The sequence below is a fragment of the Sapajus apella genome, unplaced genomic scaffold (genome assembly GCF_009761245.1).
Source record: "Sapajus apella isolate SASKATOON/1434 unplaced genomic scaffold, GSC_monkey_1.0 scaffold7, whole genome shotgun sequence".
NCBI lineage: Eukaryota > Metazoa > Chordata > Mammalia > Primates > Cebidae > Sapajus > Sapajus apella.
Window position 1 is genome coordinate 3140952 of NW_022436947.1, and position 23796 is coordinate 3164747.

General features: G+C 46.7%; 1 protein-coding gene across 2 annotated transcripts in view; it reads left to right on the plus strand.

Moving 5' to 3' along the window:
- The window catches only part of ATP6V0A4 (ATPase H+ transporting V0 subunit a4), a 93272-nt gene that overhangs the window by 35364 nt on the left and 34112 nt on the right, over positions 1–23796 (plus strand). For both annotated transcript variants that reach the window (XM_032275862.1, XM_032275861.1), the window contains exons 7-13: positions 2124–2250; positions 7292–7374; positions 7996–8089; positions 10513–10725; positions 13764–13914; positions 15643–15782; positions 18597–18754. In XM_032275862.1, coding sequence (XP_032131753.1) covers positions 2124–2250; positions 7292–7374; positions 7996–8089; positions 10513–10725; positions 13764–13914; positions 15643–15782; positions 18597–18754 — 966 coding nt within the window. The remainder of the gene's footprint in view (positions 1–2123; positions 2251–7291; positions 7375–7995; positions 8090–10512; positions 10726–13763; positions 13915–15642; positions 15783–18596; positions 18755–23796) is intronic.

The following is a 23796-nucleotide window of genomic DNA, read 5'->3' on the forward strand; positions in this document are numbered from 1 at the left end:
GGGTCCCTGGTCCTGGCGTGTGATTTCTGAGTGAGTGAGTGAATGAATGGGGGAACAAATCGCTGGAATGGGGACTGTTTCCTATGGATGGAAGCCTTTGCTGAGAAATAGACCCACATGTAACTTACTAGGTTGGTGGAGTTGGAAATGGTGTTAGTTTCTTGTTAGTGGTGATGCTAGCCTTCTTGAGCCTGAAGACTGAAATGTTTATATTGCCCCCACATGGGAAGCTGTGGGGCCCATTGTTGAGATGGTTATCACAACTGTTCCCTGGCGTTGGAACGAGGCTATGGGGACATATGTTTTTCCTTTCTCTTTAAAATACTATTTTGGGGGCCAGAGGTGGTGGCTCATACCTGTAATTCCAGCATTTTAGGAGGCAGAGGTGGGTGGATCGTTTAAGGTCAGAAGTTTGAGACCAACCTGGCTAACATGGTGAAACCCCATCTGTACTAAAAATACAAAATTAGCCGGGCATGGTCACATGCACTTGTAATCCCAGTTACTCAGAAAGCCGAGGCAGGAGAATTGCTTGAATCCAGGAGGCAGAGGTTGCACTGAGCCAAGATTGTGCCGCTGCACTCCAACCTGGGTGACAGAGTGAGACTCCAGCTCAAGAAAATAAAATATTACTTTGATAATAAAATGCATTTGGAGTTTGAATTTTTATTTTATTTTATGTTCGACATGGGGTCTTGCTCTGTTGCCCAGGCTGGAGTGTAGAGGTGCCATCACAGCCCACCGCAGCCTTGACCTCCCAGGCTCAAGTGATCTTCCTGCCTCAGCCTTGTGAGTAGCTGGACCACAGACATTCACCACGATGCCAGGCTACTTTTTAAAAAATGTTTAGTAGAGATGAGGCCTCGCCGTGTTGCCTGGGATACGTTTTTAAATGTAATTAGAAATGAAGGCCAGATGTGGTGGCTCATGCCTGTAATCCCAGCACTTTGGGAAGCTGAGACAGGAGGATCACTTGAGGTCAGGAGTTTGAGACCAGCCTAGACAAAATAGCAAGACTCTGTGTCTACAAAAAAAAAAATTTAATTAAAAAAAAAAGGAATGAGATAGTTATGCAGTCAAGTTATTTCCAAGAAGCAGTAATATGATGTGTGATAACCATGAAAATAATGTGGTGATTCAAAATGGTGGAATTTTGTTCAGTGTCTAAGTGAAATTGATGCATTTGAAAACATTTCTTAAAGTTGTGAGTTTGGGATTTATGGTATTTATTCAATAGATATTTGAGGGCCTGATATTTGAGGCACTAGGCATTAAATTTGAATTAAAAATAAAAATAATGTTTATTGGAAATATTTGATCAGAAGGTAAAGCAGGATCGATGTACATTTAAAGTAGTAAGCCAGTGAAAGCCACTGGCTAACATGAGAAGTTTGGGTCAGCAGTTAGCTATATACTTGGATAATGGGAAAAGCAGAGATATATAGACATCAGTGTATGTTTCCCTCTTAGTATTAAAATATTTTTGGAAAAATGCATAGAGACCACTGTTGAATGTTTGCTACTGTTAGCCGTGAATGGTCTATCATATTCTTTTTCTTTTGAGACGGAGTTTCATTCTTTTGCCCAGCCTGGAGTGCAATGGCGCAATCTTGGCTCACTGCAATCTCTGTCTCAAGGGTTCAAGCGATTCTCCTGCCTCAGCCTCCTGAGTAGCTGGGATTACAGGCGCTCACCACCACACCTGGCTAATTTTGTGTTTTTAGTAGAGACAGGGTTTCACCATGTTGGCCAGGCTGGTCTCAAACTCCTGATCTTGGGTGATCTGCCCACCATGGCCTCCCAAAGTGCTGGGATTACAGGTGTGAGCCACCATGCCCGGCTGGTCTATCATATTCTCAGCTGCAATTAGTGAAGTTATAGTATTGGAATGATTAAGGAAATTTCAAGATATCAAAGAAAACAAAAGGTCAAAGGGACGTGGGGCAAGTTGGGGCTGGATGCAGGATGGCCTTGGGACCCCTGTCGGTAGAGCTGTGTCGGGCTCCCTCTGCTCACAGACTGAATGGCCCTTCCTTTCACGGTCCGTCTTCACATCCTGTAGGGCCTTCTCTCTGCACCCCAATCCCTGTATCTCAGGAATGCCTTCCCTTCTGGCTGCCTAGGTTCATAGCCGGTGTGATCAACAGGGAGAGGATGGCTTCCTTTGAGCGGTTGCTGTGGCGAGTTTGCCGAGGAAACATCTTCTTGAAGTTCAGTGAGATGGACACCCCTCTGGAGGATCCTGTCACGGTGGGAACCTCAGGCTGCGAGAACTTTCTCTGAGGCTTCCATAGCCCTCACTAGAAGCACTTTGTTCTCCCAAAACATGGAATATTTAGTTTGATGAGACTAATATCTATTTTCTTTCTTTCTCCTTTCTTTTATTTTCTTTCCTTTTACTTTGCTCCTTTTTAAAACTATATATTTTAGCCATGTGCAGTGGTTCATGCCTGTAATCATAGCACTTTGGGAGACCAAGGTGGATGGATCACCTGAGGTCAGGAGTTCGAGACCAGCCTGGCCGACATGGTGAAACTCCCATCTCTACTAAAAATACAAAAATTAGCCAGGCATGGTGGTGCATACCTGTAATCTCAACTACTCAGGAGGCTGAGGCAAGAGAATCGCTTGAATCTGAGAGGTGGAGGTTGCAGTGAGCCGACATTGTGCCATTGCACTCCAGCCTGAGCGACGGGAGCGAGGCTCCATCTCAAATATATATATATATATAGTATTTGAAATGTCAGTTTCAAGAACTGATTCTTGTCAATACCTTATAATTAGTTCATTCTTCCCAGAGACATAGCTATACTTTTCTCTAGATCTTAGTTATACTACTACTTTCCCAGGTGGCAGCTGTGTCTTAAAGATCTGAGAACTGATTGAGGTCAGCTTCTCAAGCTTCCATGTACATGTCAGCATAAAGGTAACCTGGGGATCTTGTTAAAATGCAAAAATTCCAGGCCAGGCATGGTGGCTCCTGCCTGTAATCCCAGCACTTTGGGAGGCTGAGGCAGGAGGATCATTTGAGGTCAGGGGGTTGAGACCAACCTGGGCAACATAGCAAGACACCATCTCTACAAAAAAATGTAAAAAGTTAACCAGGTTTGGTGGCACACACCTGTAGTCCCAGCTACTTAGGAAGCTGAGGTGGAAGGACAGCTTGAGCCCAGCAAGTCAAGGCTGCAGTGAGTGATGATCATGCCACTACACTCCAATCTAGCCAACAGAGTGAGCCCCCCCCCCAAAAAAAAAAAAAAAAAAAAAGCCAGGCACAGTGGCTTGTGCCTGGAATCCCAGCCCTTTGGGAGGCTGAGGTGGGTGGATCACCTGAGGTCTGGAGTTCAAGACCATCCTGGCCAACATGGTGAAACCCTGTCTCTACTAAAAACACAAAAATTAGCCAGGCGTGGTGGCGCACACCTGTAGTCCCAGCTACTTGGGAGGCTGAGGCAGCAGAATCGCTTGAACCCGAGACACGTAGGTTGCAGTGAGTTGAGATTGCACCCACTGCACTCCAGCCTGAGCGACAGAGTGAGACTCCCTCAAAAAAAAAAAAGCAAATTCTGATTCAGTGGGTCTGTGTGGGGTCTGAGACTCTGCAGTTCTTGCAACTCCCAGAGAACGCTGATGATATATTTGCCAATAGATTCCACACTCAGACAACAAGGCTTCGAGGGGCTCATCCCTGAGTGCCATACAGTGTTTGCTGTGAATTCTGAGTATTGCTGTCTCACCTTCCAGTTCTATTTAATCCACTTACTCTTTAATTCCAAGAAACTAGGCTTATTTCTGAGTGTCTATAATCTTTTTCAGATTAAAGTCTAAAAAAATTAAAAATTTTTTTTGAGACAGTCTTGCTCTGTTGCCCAGGCTGAAGTGCAGTGGCATGATCTCGGCTCATTGCAACCTCTGCCTCCCAGGTTCAAGCAATTCTCCTGCCTCAGCCACCCAGGTAGCTGGGAGTACAGGCGCATGCCACTGCACCCAGCTAATTTTTGTATTTTTAGTAAAGATGGGGTTTTACTATATTGGCCAGGCTGGTCTCGAACTCCTGACCTCATGATCCACCTGCTTCGGCCTCCCAAAGTGCTGGAATTACAGGTGTGAGCCACAACACCTGGCCTAAAAAAAATTAATGAAAAACAACAAAATTCATTTTGATGAAAAACAACTTTAAAATAAATGAAATTTAAAATAAGAAAGATTGTGAAAAAAAATGAGAAACCCCATCATCAATTTAATGTCTTTATTTTTATTTTGGCTCTTGGACTATTTTTCTCTGTGGCCATAGGCAGGTATAATTTTATATGATTGTAGTATACATAGAAATTTTTTTCCCCTCTTTGTTTTACCTAATATGAGATCCCTCCCCATATTACTATGCATCTCTTATAAAAATTATTTTTAGGCCGGGCGCGGTGGCTCAAGCCTGTAATCCCAGCACTTTGGGAGGCCGAGGCGGGTGGATCACAAGGTCAAGAGATCAAGACCATCCTGGTCAACATGGTGAAACCCCGTCTCTACTAAAAATACAAAAAATTAGCTGGGCATGGTGGTGCGTGCCTGTAGTCCCAGCTACTCAGGAGGCTGAGGCAGGAGAATTGCCTGAACCCAGGAGGCGGAGGTTGCGGTGAGCCGAGATCGCGCCATTGCACTCCATCCTGGGTAACATGAGTGAAACTCCGTCTCAAAAAAAAAAAAAAAAAAAAAAAATTATTTTTAAAATTTGACATTGAATCATCACTTTTCATAATCCTGTTCTGACGTGTAACAGTCATGGTGGGAGAGAAAGCATAAGCATCTGGAAAAAGATGAGCATGGACGCTGAAGGTCGCCAAAGGGAGATTATGAGATTAGAACAGATTCCTGATTCTGGTGGATCAGAAGAAAAGAAAACCCAAGAGATTCAGAGAAGGACCAGGGTAGCCTCCACGGGCAAAGAAACCTTTTGGATCCGTATGTGGTGGCTCACGCCTGTAATCCCAGCACTGTGGGAGGCCGAGGTGGGCGGATTACCGGAGGTCAGGAGTCCAAGACCAGCCTGACCAACATGATGAAACCCTGTCTCTACTAAAAATACAAAATTAGCCAGGTGTGGTGGCTCATGCCTGTAAACCCAGCTACTTGGGAGGCTGAGGCAGGAGAATCGCTTGAACTCAAGAGGCAGAGGCTGCAGTGAGCCAAGTTCACGCCACTGCACTTCAGCCTGGGCAATAAGAGTGAAACTCCATCTCAAAAAAAAAAAAAAGAAAAGAAAGAAATGAAGAAACTTTTAGAAATGATGTAACGCAGCAGCTCTGAAAATCCTGAAACACCCCTACCTGCTCCCGTAGGCAACTGTTAAAGAGAGGATTCATTTTGACAGTATTTTAAGGGATGCCTCATGTTTCCCCTGAGTTGCTGTGATATCAACCATGTATTTTGGACACCTTATTTCTAATTTTCTCCAGAATGTAGACACCATTATGAGCATCTTTATGCATGTGGATTTTTATTTGCTTTTGAATTACTTCCATAATAAACAAATTCAAGGAAAATAGGATTGCTGGCTTAGAGGGAGCATCCCCAAAATGTCAGTGTTGTGTGTTAGTTAACTCCGGTGAGCCAGTGTATCAGCCAGCTAGCTTTACTTCAAACCTTGCAATATTCTCTTCTGAATGTTTTCTTGTTTATTATCACATCTCTTGCGGGACTTAGAGCTGAATATAAGATCTGGCTGTGGTCCAACCAGCATAAGGAACGGGGAGCCTCTCACCTTAAGGCTGCATCAGCCTAAGTGAAGTTCTGGACCGCCTTGCTCTCAACTGTGAGCCATGAACTTAGATGAACTGTGCATTTTAATGACACACATTGGCTTCTGACAAATGGCCTTTCAGTGATTTTTCTGATTCTGCTGCCTTGAGTAGTATGTGATGAGTCTGTTGGATTTGTCACAACTTTTCCAGCAATGGGTTTTGTTTTTGTTTTTTAGTTTTTGTTTTTTTGAGATAGGATCTCACTCTGTCACCCAAGCTGGAGTATAGTGATATGCTCACTGCGGCCTTAACTTTCTGGGCTCAAGCAATCTTCCCACCTCAGCCTCCCTGGTAGCTGGGACCACAGGTGTGCACCACCACACTCGGCTAATTTTTGTATTTTTTGCAGAGACGGGGTTTTACCATGTTGCCCAGGCTGGTCTTGAACTCCTGGGCTCAAGCGATCCACCCACCTCAGCCTCCCAAAGTGCTGGGATTACAGGTGTGAGCTACTGCACCTGGCCTGGGTTTTATAATTTTACCTTTACCCCCCCAAACTAAATAAGAGTGAAAGAATGCATTGTTTCGGTTCATATTTCTCTGCTTACAGTAAGAGTTAAACATTTGCATGTATGGTTGTGGAACACATCTTCCTTTCTTGTGAATTGTCCAACTTGGACTTGACAGGTGCGATATAAGCAGCAATCTTATGGCACACAAGCAACTGTGAGTCAAAAAATCTGAGCAACTGTATGTATGAGTCAAAACGTGGGCATGGCTTTACCTTTGTTAAATATCAAACACCTACGCATCCCCAAAATGTCAGTGTTGTGTGTTAGTTAACTCCGGTGAGCCAGTGTATCAGCCAGCTAGCTTTACTTCAAACCTTGCAATATTCTCTTCTGAATGTTTTCTTGTTTATTATCACATCTCTTGCGGGACTTAGAGCTGAATATAAGATCTGGCTGTGGTCCAACCAGCATAAGGAACGGGGAGCCTCCCACCTTAAGGCTGCATCAGCCTAAGTGAAGTTCTGGACCGCCTTGCTCTCAACTGTGAGCCATGAACTTAGATGAACTGGGGAAAGTTACAGTTTCCCATTTTTTTTTTTTTTTTGTTTTTTGAGACAAAGTTTCACTCTTGTTACCCAGGCTGGAGCCTGGGTAACAAGAGTGCAATGGCGCGATCTCGGCTCACCGCAACCTCCGCCTCCCAGGTTCAGGCAATTCTCCTGCCCCAGCCTCCTGAGTCGCTGGGATTACAGGCACGCGCCACCATGCCCAGCTAATTTTTTGTAGTTTTAGTAGAGACGGGGTTTCACCATGTTGACCAGGATGGTCTCGATTTCTTGACCTCGTGATCCTCCCCCCTCGGCCTCCCAAAGTGCTGGGATTACAGGCGTGAGCCACCGCGCCCAGCCACAGTTTCCCAATTTTAAATTTATGAGTTTTGTAAGCCTAAAAACAGGATTTTACATTTCTCTCTATTGTGTTTTAACCAGAAAGAAACCCCCTTCTTTTTTTTTTTTTTTTAAACTTATTCCAATTTTCCAGAAAGAAGAAATTCAGAAGAACATATTCATCATATTTTATCAAGGAGAGCAGCTCAGGCAGAAAATCAAGAAGATCTGTGATGGGTAAGAGGGAGTGAAGGGCTCTTTCTTCAGTGATTTGGGCCAGGTAAAGATACGGGCAATGCCAAATGCACATGACTGTGGCTTCTAGAGGTCAGTAACTTTCTCACATAAAAGTCAGCCTCAGCTGATTTGTAATAGTTTTGAGAATATGAATAGGGAGAACTTGAATACGCAAAATGTGAGGGTAACTAAAAGTGGACACGGTCCCCATCTCGGTTTATTCCATCAGCTGCTGAAGAGTAAGCCAACTGCATGGCTAAGTTGCTTCTGATTGTATAGAATCATGTTACGTGGAACTCCATAGAAGCAGAAATGACTCGGTGCAGAGGATATTAATACATTATATCCTGATATATCAGGATATAATACCTGACAACTCACAGATCTTATGGTTTGAATGAAGCTCATTCATGTAACAGAACTGCAGCCTCAATTCACAGCACAAGTGATGTACTGGGAACACTTATGACTGGGACTCCTTTTCCAGTGGCCAAAGATGCAGTTATTCTAGGATAGGCTGGCCCTCTAACCAAAGTCAGCAAATGATGTCTTAGCAGAGGAGGGGGTGCAGAATGCTCTGTAGCGAGAACCCACCTGTGTCCCTTGGAATATATTAAACAGGTTTCGAGCCACAGTCTACCCTTGCCCGGAGCCTGCTGTGGAGCGCAGAGAGATGTTGGAGAGTGTCAATGTGAGGCTGGAAGATTTAATCACCGTGAGTAAAGGGTTCGGGCTCCCGATCCGAAGGGGGCTGCTGCCTCTGCTGTTTCCATCCAAGCCCTGCCCGCCGCGGCTCTCGCTGGGAGGCCGGCTGGAATGCTGGCTATGCCTTCTGGCTGTGGCTGTGGAAGGTTTCACAACTGGGAAACTGTTAGATGAGCTAGAGGGATGACGGTACAGGTGAAGAATGTTTTGACCAGGCTCAGAATTGACCACAGCCCTAGTCAGCCTTCAGGTGGCCACTCCAATCTGATAAAAGCCACCCTTTATTTCCAGCCTCAGCCTAGACCAAATCTATGATATAACCACCCAGCCAATTAAGTTGAACAACCAGTTTGACTGATTCTTTTCCCGCTGAATCGCCCCACTGTTTAAGCTGACTGATTAATTCTGTAAAAACAGTGAGTCTAGTTTCACCGTGTGAACGTTCATTCATCCCAAACTCAATTCGTTTGTAAAGTCTGTCACCATCCAGGGTAACACTCAACACATTTATGATCAGAACGCTGTCTTCAATCACAGCAGCTTTGAAAGTGATCACTGAAAACAGCTGGGCCTCCCTCAGCTGGAAAGCGCTCCTCAGTGCTAGAGTGCAATAGAACTTACGGTTGTGACAAAAGGGTCACATGGCTTGTGCTGTCCAACATCGCAGTCATGAGCCACATATGGCTACTGAGCCCTTGAAACATGGCTGGTGCCACTAAGTCATCGAGTTTTTATTTTTATTTAATTTTAATTCAATTTAAATTTTAGGGCTGGGTGTGGTGGCTCATTCCTATAATTCCAGCACTTTGGGAGGCTGAGGTGGGTGGATCCCTTGAGGTCAGGAGTTCAAGACCAGCCTGGCCAACATGGTAAAACCCCATCTCTACTGAACATAAAAACATTAGCCAGATGTGGTGGCAGACACCTGTAGTCTAGTCCCAGCTACTCGGGAGGCTGAGGCAGGAGAATTGCTTGAAGCCAAGAGACAAAGGTTACAGTGAGCCAATTGCATCACTGCACTCCAGCCTGTGCAACCAAGCGAGACTCCATCTCAAAAGAAAATAACATAAAAGGAAAAAAAATAAATAAAATTTAGTAGCTGCATGTGGCTATGGTAGAAGTCAACACAGTTTTAGATGCTCGACAAGTTTGTTAAATCTTTCAAAACTCTTAGACTAGCACAGAGCGTTTTCCAGAAAAATCTGTGTTTAATTTTTTAATCCTCTCTATTCCTTCTTCGTCACTTGTCAAGAAGACTTTCCCCTGAAGCCATTATCCTTGAAATCCCTTTCCCCCAATACTCCATGCTTGATTTTATGAAAACTTCGTGAGGAGAATAGAAAAGAAATTCTGCTAAACGTATGCTTAGATTTAGTATGACTCGGTAGCTGCTGTGTCGGTGGGCTCAGGTGATCCCAGCCCAGTGCCTTCTGCAAGGACAGCTTCTCTCCTGTGGTTCAGTCTCTGCCAATGCTGAATCTTAGACACTATCTGATGCTGAGGCATTTGGCTTCTGAAAGTCACATCTGTGCTGAGGTGGTCTTGTCTCCTGGAAATCCCCAGGCGAGGTGGCATTATACTGCTAAGTGACAGGTAGTACTGGGCTTGTGAGATGCTTCAGTGGGCCTCATGGCTCTCATTAACCTTAGAGCCACAACGTGTCTCTTACAGTGTGTCACGTGTACTGAAACAGATTACCCTGTTTGTTGTGTCATCAAAACGTAAAAACGATTTTCATTAAATAAATTCTGTGTGGGCCAAATTATCCATTCCTTCCTTCCTTCATTCATTCACTTGTCATTTATTGGAGTGATTATGTATATAAAGGGATGAGGTAGATGTGGTAGTTTCTTGGGGTTGCTGTAAGAAATTACTGCAAGCTAGGCGGCTTAAGACAATAGGGATTTATTCTCTCGGGGTCCTGGAGGCCAGAGGTCTGAAATCAAGGTGTCAGCAGGGCCATGCTCCCTCCAAAGACAGGAAGGGTCCCTCCTTGCCTCTCCCAGCTCTGGTGCTGCAGGCCATCCTCAGCATTCCTTGGCTTTTGGGCGCCTCCTTCCACCTCTGCCTTCATTGTCACATGTTCTTATCAGGACACTGGTCATATGGGATTAGGGCCCATTGGAATCCAGTATGACCTCAGCTTAACCTGATTCCATCTGCAAAGACCCTCTTTCCAAAAAGGCCATATTTGCAGGTATCAGAGTTTAGAACTTCCATCTATCTTTTATTTTGACAATTCGACCCATAACAATAGGACTATGAGGAATTTAGAGGAAAAGGAAGATAGAATCTCTGCCTAAGGGTTTGAGCCTCTGGTAGGGGAGATAAAGGTGCTCAGGAGAATTAAAGGTCAGGTGAGAGCCACAGGTCAAAGGAGCCTGCTGTGAACAGCTCTAGGAATGTTGCCTGTGTCCTGTGCTTTTTGTATAGGTCATAACACAAACAGAATCTCACCGCCAGCGCCTGCTGCAGGAAGCGGCCGCCAACTGGCACTCCTGGTTCATCAAGGTGCAGAAGATGAAGGCCGTCTACCACATCCTCAACATGTGCAACATCGACGTCACCCAGCAGTGTGTCATCGCCGAGATCTGGTTCCCAGTGGCAGATGCCGCACGTATCAAGAGGGCGCTGGAGCAAGGCATGGTGCGTGGCAGGTGAAGCCGGGAGGGTCTGATGAGTCAGTCCCTCTGTTGGGCTCTCAGAGGGTGTCGGCATCACGGGTCACATGAACTTCACAAGTGACTTGCTGGTAGGATTGTTTTCTTCATCATTATGTCTTCAGTTCTCAACCCAGCTTGGAGCACTAGGACATAAAAGAAGCAGATCACAAGGTCAGGAGATGGATACCATCCTGGTCAACATGGTGAAATCCCATCTCTACTAAAAATACGAAAAATTAGCCAGCCGTGGTGGTGCACCCCTGTAGTCCCAGCTACTCAGGAGGCTGAAACAGGAGAATCGCTTGAACCCAGAAGGTGGAGGTTGCAGTGAGCCGAGATCCTGCCACTGCACGCCAGCCTGGGTGACAGAGCAAGACTCAATCTCAAAAAAAAAAAAAAAAAAAAAAGAAATTCCATTGTTTTCTCAGTGTTTGACAGTTGTTCACCATTTTTTGAACTTTTGTGAGTATATATTGAGCCTTTTCTTTGAGACGGAATCTCACTGTGTCGCCCAGGCTGGAGTGCAGTGGCACAATCTCGGCTCACTGCAACCTCCGCCGCCCGGGTTCAAGTGATTCTCCTGCCTCAGCTTCCCGAGTAGCTGGGATTACTGTGTTTAGTCACTCATACTGAGACCAGGGGAGAAGGACACCGCACGCCATGCAGGGCCACACAGGGCTTGCCCTTGGGAATGGAGCTTGGGAGCCGGGTGAACTGGCAGAGGCAGCTCTGTAGTGAAAGAGAGTGAGGTGACCTTTGGTTCCTGCAGGAGGATGTGATGAGCTTGTTTGAATCATTTCACAGGGTGGCAGGAGTGAAACTGATAGATTGAGGACTGCGTGGTATGCAGCTGGTTCGGCCGATGGGGAACTAGCTGGGTGGGAAGCCAGCCCTGCTGGTGACATATCTGGTGACAGCAGGGGATCTCATGGGATCTAAAGTGGCCCCTTCTGAGTAGGTGGCATTGATACCATGGGAAAATTGGGGGCAGGAGGAAGCGTTTTCAGGCAGAGGGGTCTGAAGGTAATCCATTCCTTGCTCTAGGAATGGATTAGAAGGTGGGAACTTTCTTTTTCTCCTTTGTACAGATAAAGAAATTCAGGCACAGAATGTAGAAGTAACCTGACCACAGTCCTATAGCCAGGAGGCAGGATTTGAATACAGAAGTATCCCCACATCGTGGTCCAAAAACCACCAACATGGGGCACTTAAAAAGCATTTCAACCAAGCTGAGTAGGGCAGGGGTGCATCCCTGAGGAAGGGGTGCATGTGCGCATTGGTGGAAGGCTGGTCAGGGAGCAGGTGGAGGGAGATGGAGTGGAGCGGGGCCTCCTGAAGGCAGCGGAGGATTGAAGCTGGGTCCGTGAGCACTCGTCCAGCTGGGGTCAGGTCCCACTGGGTATGCAGATGGCAAGTGCTACTGGGTGTGCGGTGGCTCTACGGTCCCTGGATAGGGAGCACTTGGAATTGTTAAGATTCGAGTAAGTGGAGGCGGGGTGCAGTGGCTCACGCCTGTAATCCCAGCACTTTGGGAGGCTGAGGTGGGCGGATCACCTGAGGTCGGGAGTTTGAGACCAGCCCAACTAACGTGGAGAAACCCCATCTCTACTGAAAATACAAAATTAGCCGGGCGTGGTGGCGCGTGCCTGTAATCCCAGATACCCGGGAGGCTGAGGCAGGAGACTTGCTTGAACCCGCTAGGCGGACGTTGCTGTGAGCCAAAATCACACCATTGCACTCCAGCCTGGGCAACAAGAGCGAAACTTTGTCTCAAAAAAAAAAAATCCCCAGAAAACAAAAAGACTCAAGTAAATAGAACCGATGCAGTGGCTCACCCTGTAATCCCAGCACTCTGGGAGGCTGAGGTGGGAAGATCGTTTGAGCCCAGGAGTTCAAGACCAGCCTCTGCAACATAGCAATGCATGGCTGTAGTCCCCATTACTCCGGAGGCTGAGGCGGGAGGATTGCTTGAGCCCAGGAGGTCAAGGCTGCAGTGAGCTATGATTGTGCCACTGCACTCCAGCCTGGGCAACAGAGTGAGACCCTGTCTCAGAAAAAAAAAAAAAAAAAAAGACTTGAGTGAGTGGAGAAGAGAGGTGGCTAGTGTAACATGGCCAGTTTCCATGGGGACGTGTGGGGAGGGCTGAAGGCGGGAATGAGGGATTAAGGCAGTATTGTTAAGTAGTCCTGATCAGAAGAGTTTTGATTTCATTCTTTAGGGAATACGCAGCCTTTGAAGATTTTAAAGCAGGAGTGTAACATGAGTAAAATAGTTCTTTTTTGTTTGTTTTATTAAAAGAGTGCTTAAGCAATCTGGGTGTTAGATAAATGGAGACGGGAGAGGCTGGTGGAGAGTCTGAGGCTTGGAGCTAGGGTAACAGCTGTGGGAATTGGAGGGAGGATTCTGGAGGGAGGATTAGCAAGCCTTGGTGGGTGATCGACTGACTGAAACCCGAGAAGGGACACATCCGTGATTCTAAGGTGTTAGGAATATGGGAGAATGGAGGCTCTGCCAAAGGAGGAGGGAGGACATGGCGCTGTTCTTACCCAGGAAGGGACCTGGCTTTGGGGCAAGTTGATGGATGCAGGATTAGGCTCCTGGATTTTGTGGTGTTGGTGACACATTGGAGTTTGAAAGTCTGAGCAGGCACTTAGGAAAAAACTGGGGAAGGGTCAAGGCCATTTGGAAGAGAGGGATGAATTGAGAAAGCAGAGCGAGGGGAAGCATAGAGGGCCATGAGCCATAACATTCGCATTTACAGGAGCTGGAAAGGGGAGATCGTCTGAGACTCCAGAGACTCTCTATTCTCTTGACAGCCCTCCTGTGAGGTGGATTGGATAAGTATTGGGAAAGTATTAACTCTCTGCAGATGAGGTCGTGAGTCTCAGAGAGATCAAGGGATTGCCCCAAGTTTACTCAGTGAGAGACGGCAGGAGAGACTGTGACCTTGTGTGTGTGACACCCAGCCCAAGACTCTTCTCCTTATGTCTTTGTTGCCTTTTTTTTTTTTTTTTTTGCAGGAACTAAGTGGCTCTTCCATGGCCCCCATCATGACCACAGTGCAATCTAAAACCGCCCCGCCCACATTTAACAGGACCAATAAATTCACAGCTGGCTTCCAGAATATCGTCGATGCATATGGCGTCGGCAGCTACCGGGAGATAAACCCAGGTAAAGATCTGGTAAATTGCACAACTGGGCAGCTTGAAAGTGGAAATTGGGTAAGATGTACCCCTGAGTGACTGAGGAGGTGAACTTGTTAAAACTGTGAGGCTTGGGGCTAGGTTTGTAGCTGTGGGAATCCGAGGAAGAAGTAGGATAGTAGGGGCAAGTGGAAGGATTCCTAAATCCTGCTCGGTTTCCTAATACCCTGGGGTGTTGTCTATAACTGCTGATTGGTGAAAGAGTTGTTTTGTCTCACCTGTTTGCCCTTCAACCACAACCTCATCAGGCAGCTGAAGTCAGTGATTGTTTCCTTCACCAGTTCAATGACGGCCTTATCTTGGCACCTTCACTGTTGTAGCTATTGTGTGGGAAAGACACAAGCACACAGAACTTAGAAGACTCCATTCTTGGTGTCCTAAGCTGTGGGATCTTGCAAGCTTGGTTAATAAAATAAAGGGCATGGTGGCTCACATCTGTAATCCCAGCACTCTGGGAGACTGAGGCAGTGGATCATTTGAGGTCAGGAGTTCGAGACCAGCCTGACCAACATGGCAAAACCCTGTTTCTACTAAACATACAAAAATTAGCAGGGCACAGTGGCAGGCACCTGTAATCCCAGCTATTCAGGACGATGAGGCAGGACAATCACTTGAACCCAGGAGGCGGAGGTTGCAGTGAGCCGAGATCATGCCACTGTACTCCAGCTTGGGCAACACAGTGAGATCCTGTCTCAAAAAATAGATAAAATAAAACAAAAGGGTGACTAGATGCCCTTTATCCAAGCAGTGCATGGCGCTGTTCTTCTCTAGCCTGAGACCCAGTCTAATTTGTGACCTGTAATGCAGGAGCCTCCTGGGTTGAGCCTCCCTGCGAGCAAACTGCTGGTGGTGTGTGTTGCATGTGAATGGCGGAGCAGCAGGCAAAAGATGGGCGTGGAGAAGAGGATAAAAAGCACCTACAAACAGAAAACTGATCTTAAGTTCCGTCAAACTTGACGAGTTTTTTTGACTTTGTAATTTTTTTTTTTTTTTGAGACCGAGGTTCGCTCTGTTGCCCAGGTTGAAGTGCAATGGCATGATCTTGGCTCACTGCAACCTCAGCCTCCCGGGTTCAAGCGATTCTCTTGCCTCAGCCTCCCGAGTAGCTGGGATTACAGGCATGTGCCACCACGCCTGGCTAATTGTTTTATATTTTTAGTAGAGATGGGGTTTCTCCATGTTGGCCAGGCTGGCCTCGAACTCCTGACCTCAGGTGATCCACCTGCCTCGGCCTTCCAAAGTGCTGGGATTATAGGCGTGAGCCACTGTGCCTTGCAAGACTTTGTGATTTTTGACAAGTCATTTAGCCTCTCTACGCCTCAGCACATCTGTAGAGTGGGGACTAAGATTACCTACTCATGGACTGGGCACGGTGGCTCATGCCTGTAATCCCAACATTTTGGGAGGCTGAGGTAGGAGGATTACTTTGAGCCCAGGAGGTGGAGGTTGTAGTGAGCCATGATCGTGCCACCGCACTCCAGTCTGGGTGACAGAGTGAGACTCTGTCTCAAAAAAAAAATTAAAAAGAATGCCTAGAAACTCATGTGCTCATTTATATGGCAGCTAAGCAAGTGTCAGGGTCGGGAGGGTGAGAAAAGACAAGCCGAAAGTCTTAAGGAAACCAGTGTGCAGATTGTGCAGCTGTGGCAGGGAACCTGCGCTGGGGCCTCAGATGTTGTGCGTCTCCCCTCCACAGCCCCCTACACCATTATCACTTTCCCCTTCCTGTTCGCTGTGATGTTTGGAGACTGTGGTCACGGAACTGTGATGCTCCTGGCTGCGCTTTGGATGGTTCTGAATGAGAGACGCTTGCTCTCCCAGAAGACAGACAATGAGGTGAGTGAGTATCCCTTGACTGTCTTGCCCCATTCGTTTTCAGAATAGGAAAATCTGTATGTGGTTTTCACCATAGAAATAACACGTCTTTATGAAAAATAAGGGAAAGAAAGAAAGTAAAAAAGAGCCAAAATTAACCTAAAACTTCTGGCCAAAGATAATTCCTTTGGAAGATTTGGTGCTGTTCCTTTCGGCATTTTTGGGTTTTTGTTCATGACTTGATAACACATCAGTTTTTCATTATGTATGTTTTCTAACTCTGATTTTTTTCTCTGATTATAAAAGCAATATAGCCAAGGTTGGTGGCTCACACTTGTAATCTCAGTACTTTGGGAGGCTGGGTTGGGGTGGGGGGGGCAGATCACGAGGTCAGGAGTTCAAGACCAGCCTGACCAACATGGTGAAACCCCGTCTCTACTAAAAAACACACACAAAAAATAGGTGGGCGTGGTGGCCCATGCCTGTAATCCTAGCTACTCAGGAGGCTGAGGCAGGAGAATCACTTGAACCCGGGAGGCAGAGGTTGCAGTGAGCCAAGATTGTGCCATTGCTCTCCAGCCTGGGTGACAGAGCAAGACATCATCTCAAAAAACAAACAAACAAACAAGCAAGCAAAAAACCCAGCAATTCATAATCATTGTAAAAATTAGAAAAATGCAACCATCTAGTGACAAAGAGAAAAATCACAGTGAGTGTTTTTTGATATCTTTCCATTTCTTTTCTTGCTTATACACCAATTTTTCAAAAACTGGCATCAAGTAGTGCACAGTATTTGTACTGATTTTACTTAAAATATCATGAGTACTTGTTCCTGGCAGAGCAGCCTGGGACCAGGGTTATTTTGAACACTGAGAAACCCTGCCTGTCGTTTGCCCACTCTTAGCTTCAAGTTTCTCCGCCTTTCACGAGGTCCCTTCGCAGAGTGCTGTGAAGGCTGGGACAACTCAAGAGGGTGCATTGGTTCACAGTTTATTCGGTGGGTGGGCGCAGTGGCTTATGCCTGTAATCCCAGCACTTTGGGAGGCCACGGTGGGTGGGTCATTTGAGATCAGGAGTTCGAGACCAACCTGGCCAACATGCTGAAACCCCATCTCTGTTAAAAATACAAAAATTAGCCAGGTGTAGTGGTAGGTACCGGTAGTCCCAGCTACTTAGGAGGTCGAGGCAGGAGAATCTCTTGAATCCGAAAAGTGGAGGTTGCAGTGAGCCGAGATCTCGCCATTGCAGTCCAGCCTGGGTGACAGAGCGAGACTCCGTCTCAAAAAAAAAAAGTTCAACGGTTAATAGAAGTTAATCACTTTAAGTTCATGGTAATACATTTTAAAAAGGGGAAACATGCTGTAGCTATGCTCTGATTGTAACAATATCTGCAGTCCAGGCACCGTGACTCGTGACTGTTAATCCCAGCACTTTGGGAGACTAAGGTGGGCCGATCACCTGAGGGCAGGAGTTTGAGACCACCCTTACCAACATGGTGAAATCCCATCTCTACTAAAAATACAAAAATTAGCCAGGCATGGTGGCGGGCACCTGTAGTTTCTGCTACTCAGGAAGCTGAGGCTGGAGAATCACTTGAACCCAGGAGGTGGAGGTTGCAGTGAGCCGAGATCATGCCACTGCACTCTAGCCTGGGTGACAGAGCAAGATTCTGTCTCAAAAAAAAAAAAAAAAGAATATCTGCAATGTTTGATTACAGGTTGAATTAATTACAGCTAGGTTATCGATGTCGCGGTTAGAGGGCAGAATCCACCTGTGACCAATGTAGTTTTCCATGCCAAGTTTAACAGATGTAGTTTTCTATGGTAAACATTTTGAGTTTCAGAGTTACCCTTCAGCACTGCTTGGAATGATTGACACACATCGTTCAGTATTATGAGAAAGCACTTTATGCTTCTCAGCAGACATAGACAGACAGGGACTCAACTTTACAGTGACAAGACACAAAATGAGTATAGATCTGACTTGTCATAAATGTAGCAGCCGTGAGAGGCCAGTTCAGTGTGTGTCTCCTGGAAGCACTTGAAGCAAAGCCGCCTACTTTCAGGTCCCTCCCGAAGCAGATGAGGCCGAGCTTGCACTTAGTTTATTTTCTGATGCAGGCGCAATGGAAGGAGCTGAAGCTTATATGTTTTTATCTTTTTGAGATGGAGTCTCGCTCTGTCACCCAGGCTGGAGTGCAGTGGGACGATCTCAGCTCACTGCAACCTCTGCCTCCCGGGTTCTAGTGATTCTCCTGCCTCAGCTTCCAAGTAACTAGAACTAATGTGCACACCACCATGTCTGGCTAATTTTTAGTAGAAACGGGATTTCACCATGTTGGCCAGGCTGGTCTCAAACTCCTGACCTCAGGTGATCTGCCTGCCTCAGCCTCCCAATGTCCAAAGTATTGGGATTACAGGTATGAGCCACCACGCCTGGACTTTTTAATTTTTTGAGACAAAGTCTTGCTCTGTCACCCAGGCTGGGGTACAGTGGTACAATCTCGGCTCACTGCAGCCTCCACCTCCCAAAATCAAGTGATTCTTCTGCCTCAGCCTCCCGAGTAGCTGAGATTACAGGCCTGCACCACCACACCTGGCAAATTTTCGCCTATATGGTTTTTATTTCTACAATAACAAATACCAGTCTAGGACTTTTTGGTGTACCTATATGTTCCAAAAACCAGGATGCTGTGTTCTTCCTGTGTGGATGATTGATGTTTGCTGTGTCATGTGGCCCACCCCAAGGGTGCCTGTGCCGGCGAAGCTGGAAACATCCTCTGGGGTCTGGTTCAGAGCCCACTGACAATCATCCTCTCTGTCTCTCTGAGGCCAGATTTGGAACACCTTCTTCCACGGGCGCTATCTGATTCTCCTGATGGGCATCTTCTCCATCTACACGGGCCTGATCTACAATGACTGCTTCTCCAAGTCCCTGAACATCTTCGGCTCTTCTTGGAGTGTCCAGCCCATGTTCAGAAACGCCACCTGGAAGTGAGTTGATGGACAGAGACGGCACACTTGCTGGCCAGCCAGGTGGCCTCAGTGGCTGTTTTCATGGTAGGGAGAGTCTACCCCAGCTCAACTCAGAGGTGCACTTGAAAATTCAACAAATAGACCAGGCGCGGTGGCTCACGCCTGTAATCACAGCACTTTGGGAGATCGAGGCAGTTGGATCACTTGAGGTCAGGAGTTTGAGACCAGCCTGGCCATCATGGTGAAACCCATCTTCACTAAAAATATAAAAATTAGCTAGGTGTGGTGGTCTGGGGGGAGCCCGGAATCCCAGCTACTCAGGAGGCTGAGGCAGGAGATTGACTTGAACCTGGGAGGCAGAGCTTGCAGTGAGCTGAGATTGTGCCACTGCCCTCCAGCCTGGGCAACAGAGTGAGACTCCATCTCCAAAAAATAAATAAATAAATAAATAAATAAAAGAAAAAAATAAATTAGCCAAGTATGTTGGCTTGTAGTCCTAGCTACCTGGGAGGCTGAGGTAAGAGGATGGCTTGGGCCCAGGAGGTCAAGACTGTGTGAGCTACGATCACACCATTGCACTCCAGCCTGGGCAAAACAGCAAGATGCTGTCTCAAACAAAAGCAAATGAGAGGGTGGGTGTGGTGGCTCACGTCTGTAATCCCAGCACTTTGGGAGGCCGAGGCAGGAGCATCGCTTGAGGTCAGGAGTTCAAGACCACTCTGGCTAACATGGTGAAACCCCGTGTCTACTAAAAATACAAAAATTAGCCAGGCATGATGGTGCGTGCCTATAATCCCAGCTACTCAGGAGGCTAAGGCATGAGAATCACTTGAACCCAGGAGGTGGAGGTTGCAGTGAGCCAAGATTGCACCCTTGCACTTCACTTCTGAGCAACAGAGCAAGACTCTGTCTCAAAAACAAAAAAAAAAAAATGCAAATGAGGAAAGGGTTGGTTTCGCAATGCTGTCTCCCTGTATTTGTCCTGTGGCTGGCAGAGTGGGAGGTTGGGGACTGTAGGATGGAGAGGCCTGGAAGCTTTCTAGATCCCCGAGGTCCACACTTCCCCTGTGTATTCCACGGTGATTTTATACAGTTCAGCAGACATGCAGTCTTTAGAATGGAAGCACAACCTTTCAGGAATGGAGACTTGTAGGGGAGGGAGGAAGATTTTAGAGTTTGAGAGGTAGGTCAATTTAATGAACTGGGGAGAACAGGGGACTCTGGAGGATAGGGGACTGTGAAGTGAACAAATAGAAATCGCGCCGGCCTTGTGATTTTGGGGGCAATCTTAGGTTATGGGCATAACATACCCAAGAGTCCCATAGTAGCGTGAGGGCTAATTTGTGAAACCTACATGTCATTGGTGATATTTCCTAACATGTGTCTCTGCCCGGCTTCTTTGGGTCAGCTTAAGATTTCCTTGCCTCATTCTGGAACTTCGGTTTGAACAGATAAGAAAAGACGAGCAAAAGAGAAGGCTGAGCTGGGTAGACTGTTCACAATCTCTGTTCCCGTTCTTCCTCTCCCAAGGAAGGAGCCTTACGGGTTTTACTTGCTCACCAAAATCTGTCGTGAACGTCATAAATTGGGGACAGAAGAAACAATCTGTTTCATCCAAGAGTTTTTCAGTTAGAAAAGATTCAATCCTGGGTTGTTGGGTGTTTTTTTTTTTTTGAGACAGAGTCTCACTGCAACCTCTGCCTTCCAGGTTCAAGCAGTTCTCCTGCCTCAGCCTCCTGAGCACCTGGGGCTTCAGGTGCATGGGTTTTACTGTGTTGGCCAGATCTCCTGACCTCATGATCCACCTGCCTCGGCCTCCCAAAGGGCTGGGATTGCAGGTGTCAGCCACTGTGCCCGGCCCAATTCTGGTTTTCTTTTGACAGAGCTTTCCTGAGGGCATTTGAGGGGCTTGGTGTTGGCACAGAGGCTCCAAGAGACTGTAGCAATCTTCATTGTGGTGCATGGAGATTCTAATTCAGTCCCTTTTCATTTCTCTGCTAGGCCTAAGTTCCCTGAAGTAGAGATGGGATTCCCCACCTTAAATAAACACAGAAAAATAAAGGATAAAACGTTTTCCAGAATGACATACAGACAGCTCTATCTGTGTGTTTTTTATTTTTTATTTTATTATTATTATTTTTTGCTTTGCAATTAGTATTCTAAAGAGATGCCAAAAGAACAAAACAAAACTTCCATAAATGTAAAAACAAATTAGGTCGAGCACAGTGGCTCACACCTGTAATCCCAGAACTTTGGGAGGACAAAGTGGGAGGATTGCTTGAGCCCAGGAGTTCAAGACCAGCCTGGGCAATATAGGGACGCCCTGTCTCTCTATATAAAATGAAAAAAAAAAAAATTAGCTGGGCTCAGTAGCACGTGCCTGTGGTTCCAGCTACTCGGGAGGCTGAGGCAGGAAGATCATTTGAGCCTGGGTGGTTGAGGGTGCGATGAGCCGCAATGGCACCACTGTACTCCAGGCAGGGCAATACAGCAAGACCCTGTCTCAAACAAACAAACACATACATTCTTATACTTAGTTCTGCTCTTTAGATTTAAAGTCATAAGTATAGAGATGAGTTTTATTTTTTATTTTGAGATGGAGTCCGTTCTGTGGCACAGGCTGGAGTGCAGTGGTACAATCTTGGCTCACTGCAACCTCAGCCTCCTGGGTTCTCGCAGTTCTCCTGTCTCAGCTTGCCAAGTAGCTGGGATTACAGGTGTGTGCCACCACACCCAACTAATTTTTGTATTTTTAGTAGAGACAGGGTTTCACCATGTTGGCTAGGCTGGTCTTGAACTCCTGGCCTCAGGTGATCCACCCGCCTTGGCGTCCCAAAGTGTTCGGCTTACAGGTGTGAGCTACCGCGCCTGGCTGAGATGGGTTTTGAAACATGTTAAATCTGCATAATTTCACCAGACTACCAACATGAAATTCCATTTCCCCTGGAGTGTGACTGTGAAAGGCCCAGGTTAACTGTCTTGTTATCATTCTGCAGACATGGGTATGAATGTTGTTCTTTTGTTTTGGTTATGTTTTTTTTAGACAGAGTTTTGCTCTGTTGCCCAGGCTGGAGTGCAATGACACGATCTTGGCTCATGCAACATTCACCTCCTGGGTTCAAACAATTCTCCTGCCTCAGCCTCCCAAGTAGCTAGGATTACAGGCATGTACCACCACACCCAGCCAATTTTGTATTTTTAGTAGAGACAGGGTTTTTCCATGTTGGTCAGGCTGGTCTCAAACTCCCGACCTCAAGTGATCCACCTGCCTCGGTCTCCCAAAGTGCTGGGATTACAGGTGTGAACCACCGTCCCTGGCTGATATGAATGTTGTTCTCTTCTGCACCTGCAAATGACTTCTTCCCCAATTCAGGACTCTTTGGTCTTGAATTGGAGCAATGCTCAGGTACATGTGAAAGGTCAGTAGTATAAGAAAGAACCTCATTATCAGTGTGGCAGAAGAAAATGACAGCTGAAGTACACAGTGAGCTGATTCTGGTCACCAGCTGCAACCTGGGTTTTGAGCCTGCTTCCTTGATGGTTGAAAGGCCACCAAAAACATTCCTGCAGTCACCGGAGTTGGGCGTATTGACTCAGCGAGAGAGAAGGTGCAGCGTCGGGACAACCATCTCTGTTAGGAGGGCGTTAGAAAGAGCTTAGAGCATTTGGCCTGTGTTAGGATGCAAGGATGCTGGGTTGTTTTTGTGATTTGTACCGTGTCCTTCCTTCTGCCTATATCAGGGTGTGATTGTGGAATGATCTTGTTTTTTCTTGCTCTGTTGGAGTTGCCAGGTGGCCTTGTCCGACGGTGGTGTTCTGTGAAGCTGTTTATGCTCAGCAGGAGACACGATGGCTTAGCCGTGGGTGCCAGGCCAGTTCCCTCCTGTCTGGGGTGACTTTTCTCTTTGTGAATACACAAACACTTCTCTGCTGTGGAAATCCAGCCGTCTGCTCTGACACATGCCATTAGGACGGGGGTCGTGACTGGGAGAGTGAGTCACAGTCAGCTGCTGCCACCATATATGGAAGGCCAGGACAGTAGGGCCAGGCTTCCCGATTCCCTCAGCTGCTACCTAAGGCCCCCAGTGCCTCGCTGCGGAAGGGAAGGAATGTATTTCATTTTTTTTTTTTTTTTTTTTTTTGAGACAGAGTTTTGCTCTGAAGGGATCTGCCCTCATCGACCTCCCAAAGAGCTGCAATTACAGGAGTGAGCCACTGCGCCCAGCTGAGGGACTGTATTTCTAGGCAGCCTGGCAAGACTGTCTGCTATCTGTTCTTCATCATTTCATTCTTTTTAAAATTCTATTTTATTTATTTTATTTTTTGGAGATGGAGTCTCGCTGTGTCACCCAGGCTGGAGTGCACTGGTGCGATCTCAGCTCACTGCAACCTCCACCTCCTGGTTTCAAGTGATTCTCCTGCCACAGCCTCCCGAGTAGCTGGGATTACAGGCATGTGCCACTGTGTCCAGCTAATTTTTGTATTTTTAGTAGAGACAGGGTTTTGCCATGTTGGCCAGGCTGGTCTCGAACTCCTGACCTCAAGTGATCCACCCACCTCAGCCTCCCAAAGTGCTGGGATTACAGGCGTGAGCCGCCACACCAGGCCTGTTCTTCATCATTTCAAATGCTCATTCCTTGGGCCCTTCCACAGATGCAGGCTATTAAAAAAAAAAAAAAATTAACTCAATATTCTCATCCCCTTAAGGCTTGCAAAGGTAGAGAGTAAGAAATTTCTGGGCCGGGTGCAGTGGCTCACACCTGTAATCCCAGCACTTTGGGAGGCTGAGGTGGGTGGATCACTTGAAGTCAGGAGTTCAAGACCAGCCTGACCACCAACATGGTGAACCACATCTCTATTAAAAACACAAAAATTAGCCAGATGTGGTGGTGCATGCCTGTAATCCCAGCTACTCAGTAGGCTGAGGAAGGAGAATTGCTTGAACCTGGGGTGCGAGGTGGGGGGCAGGGGGCAGAGGTTGCAGTGAGCCGAGATCACACCATTGCACTGCAGCCTGAGGAATAAGAGCGAAACTCCATCTCAAAAAAAAAAAAAAGAAA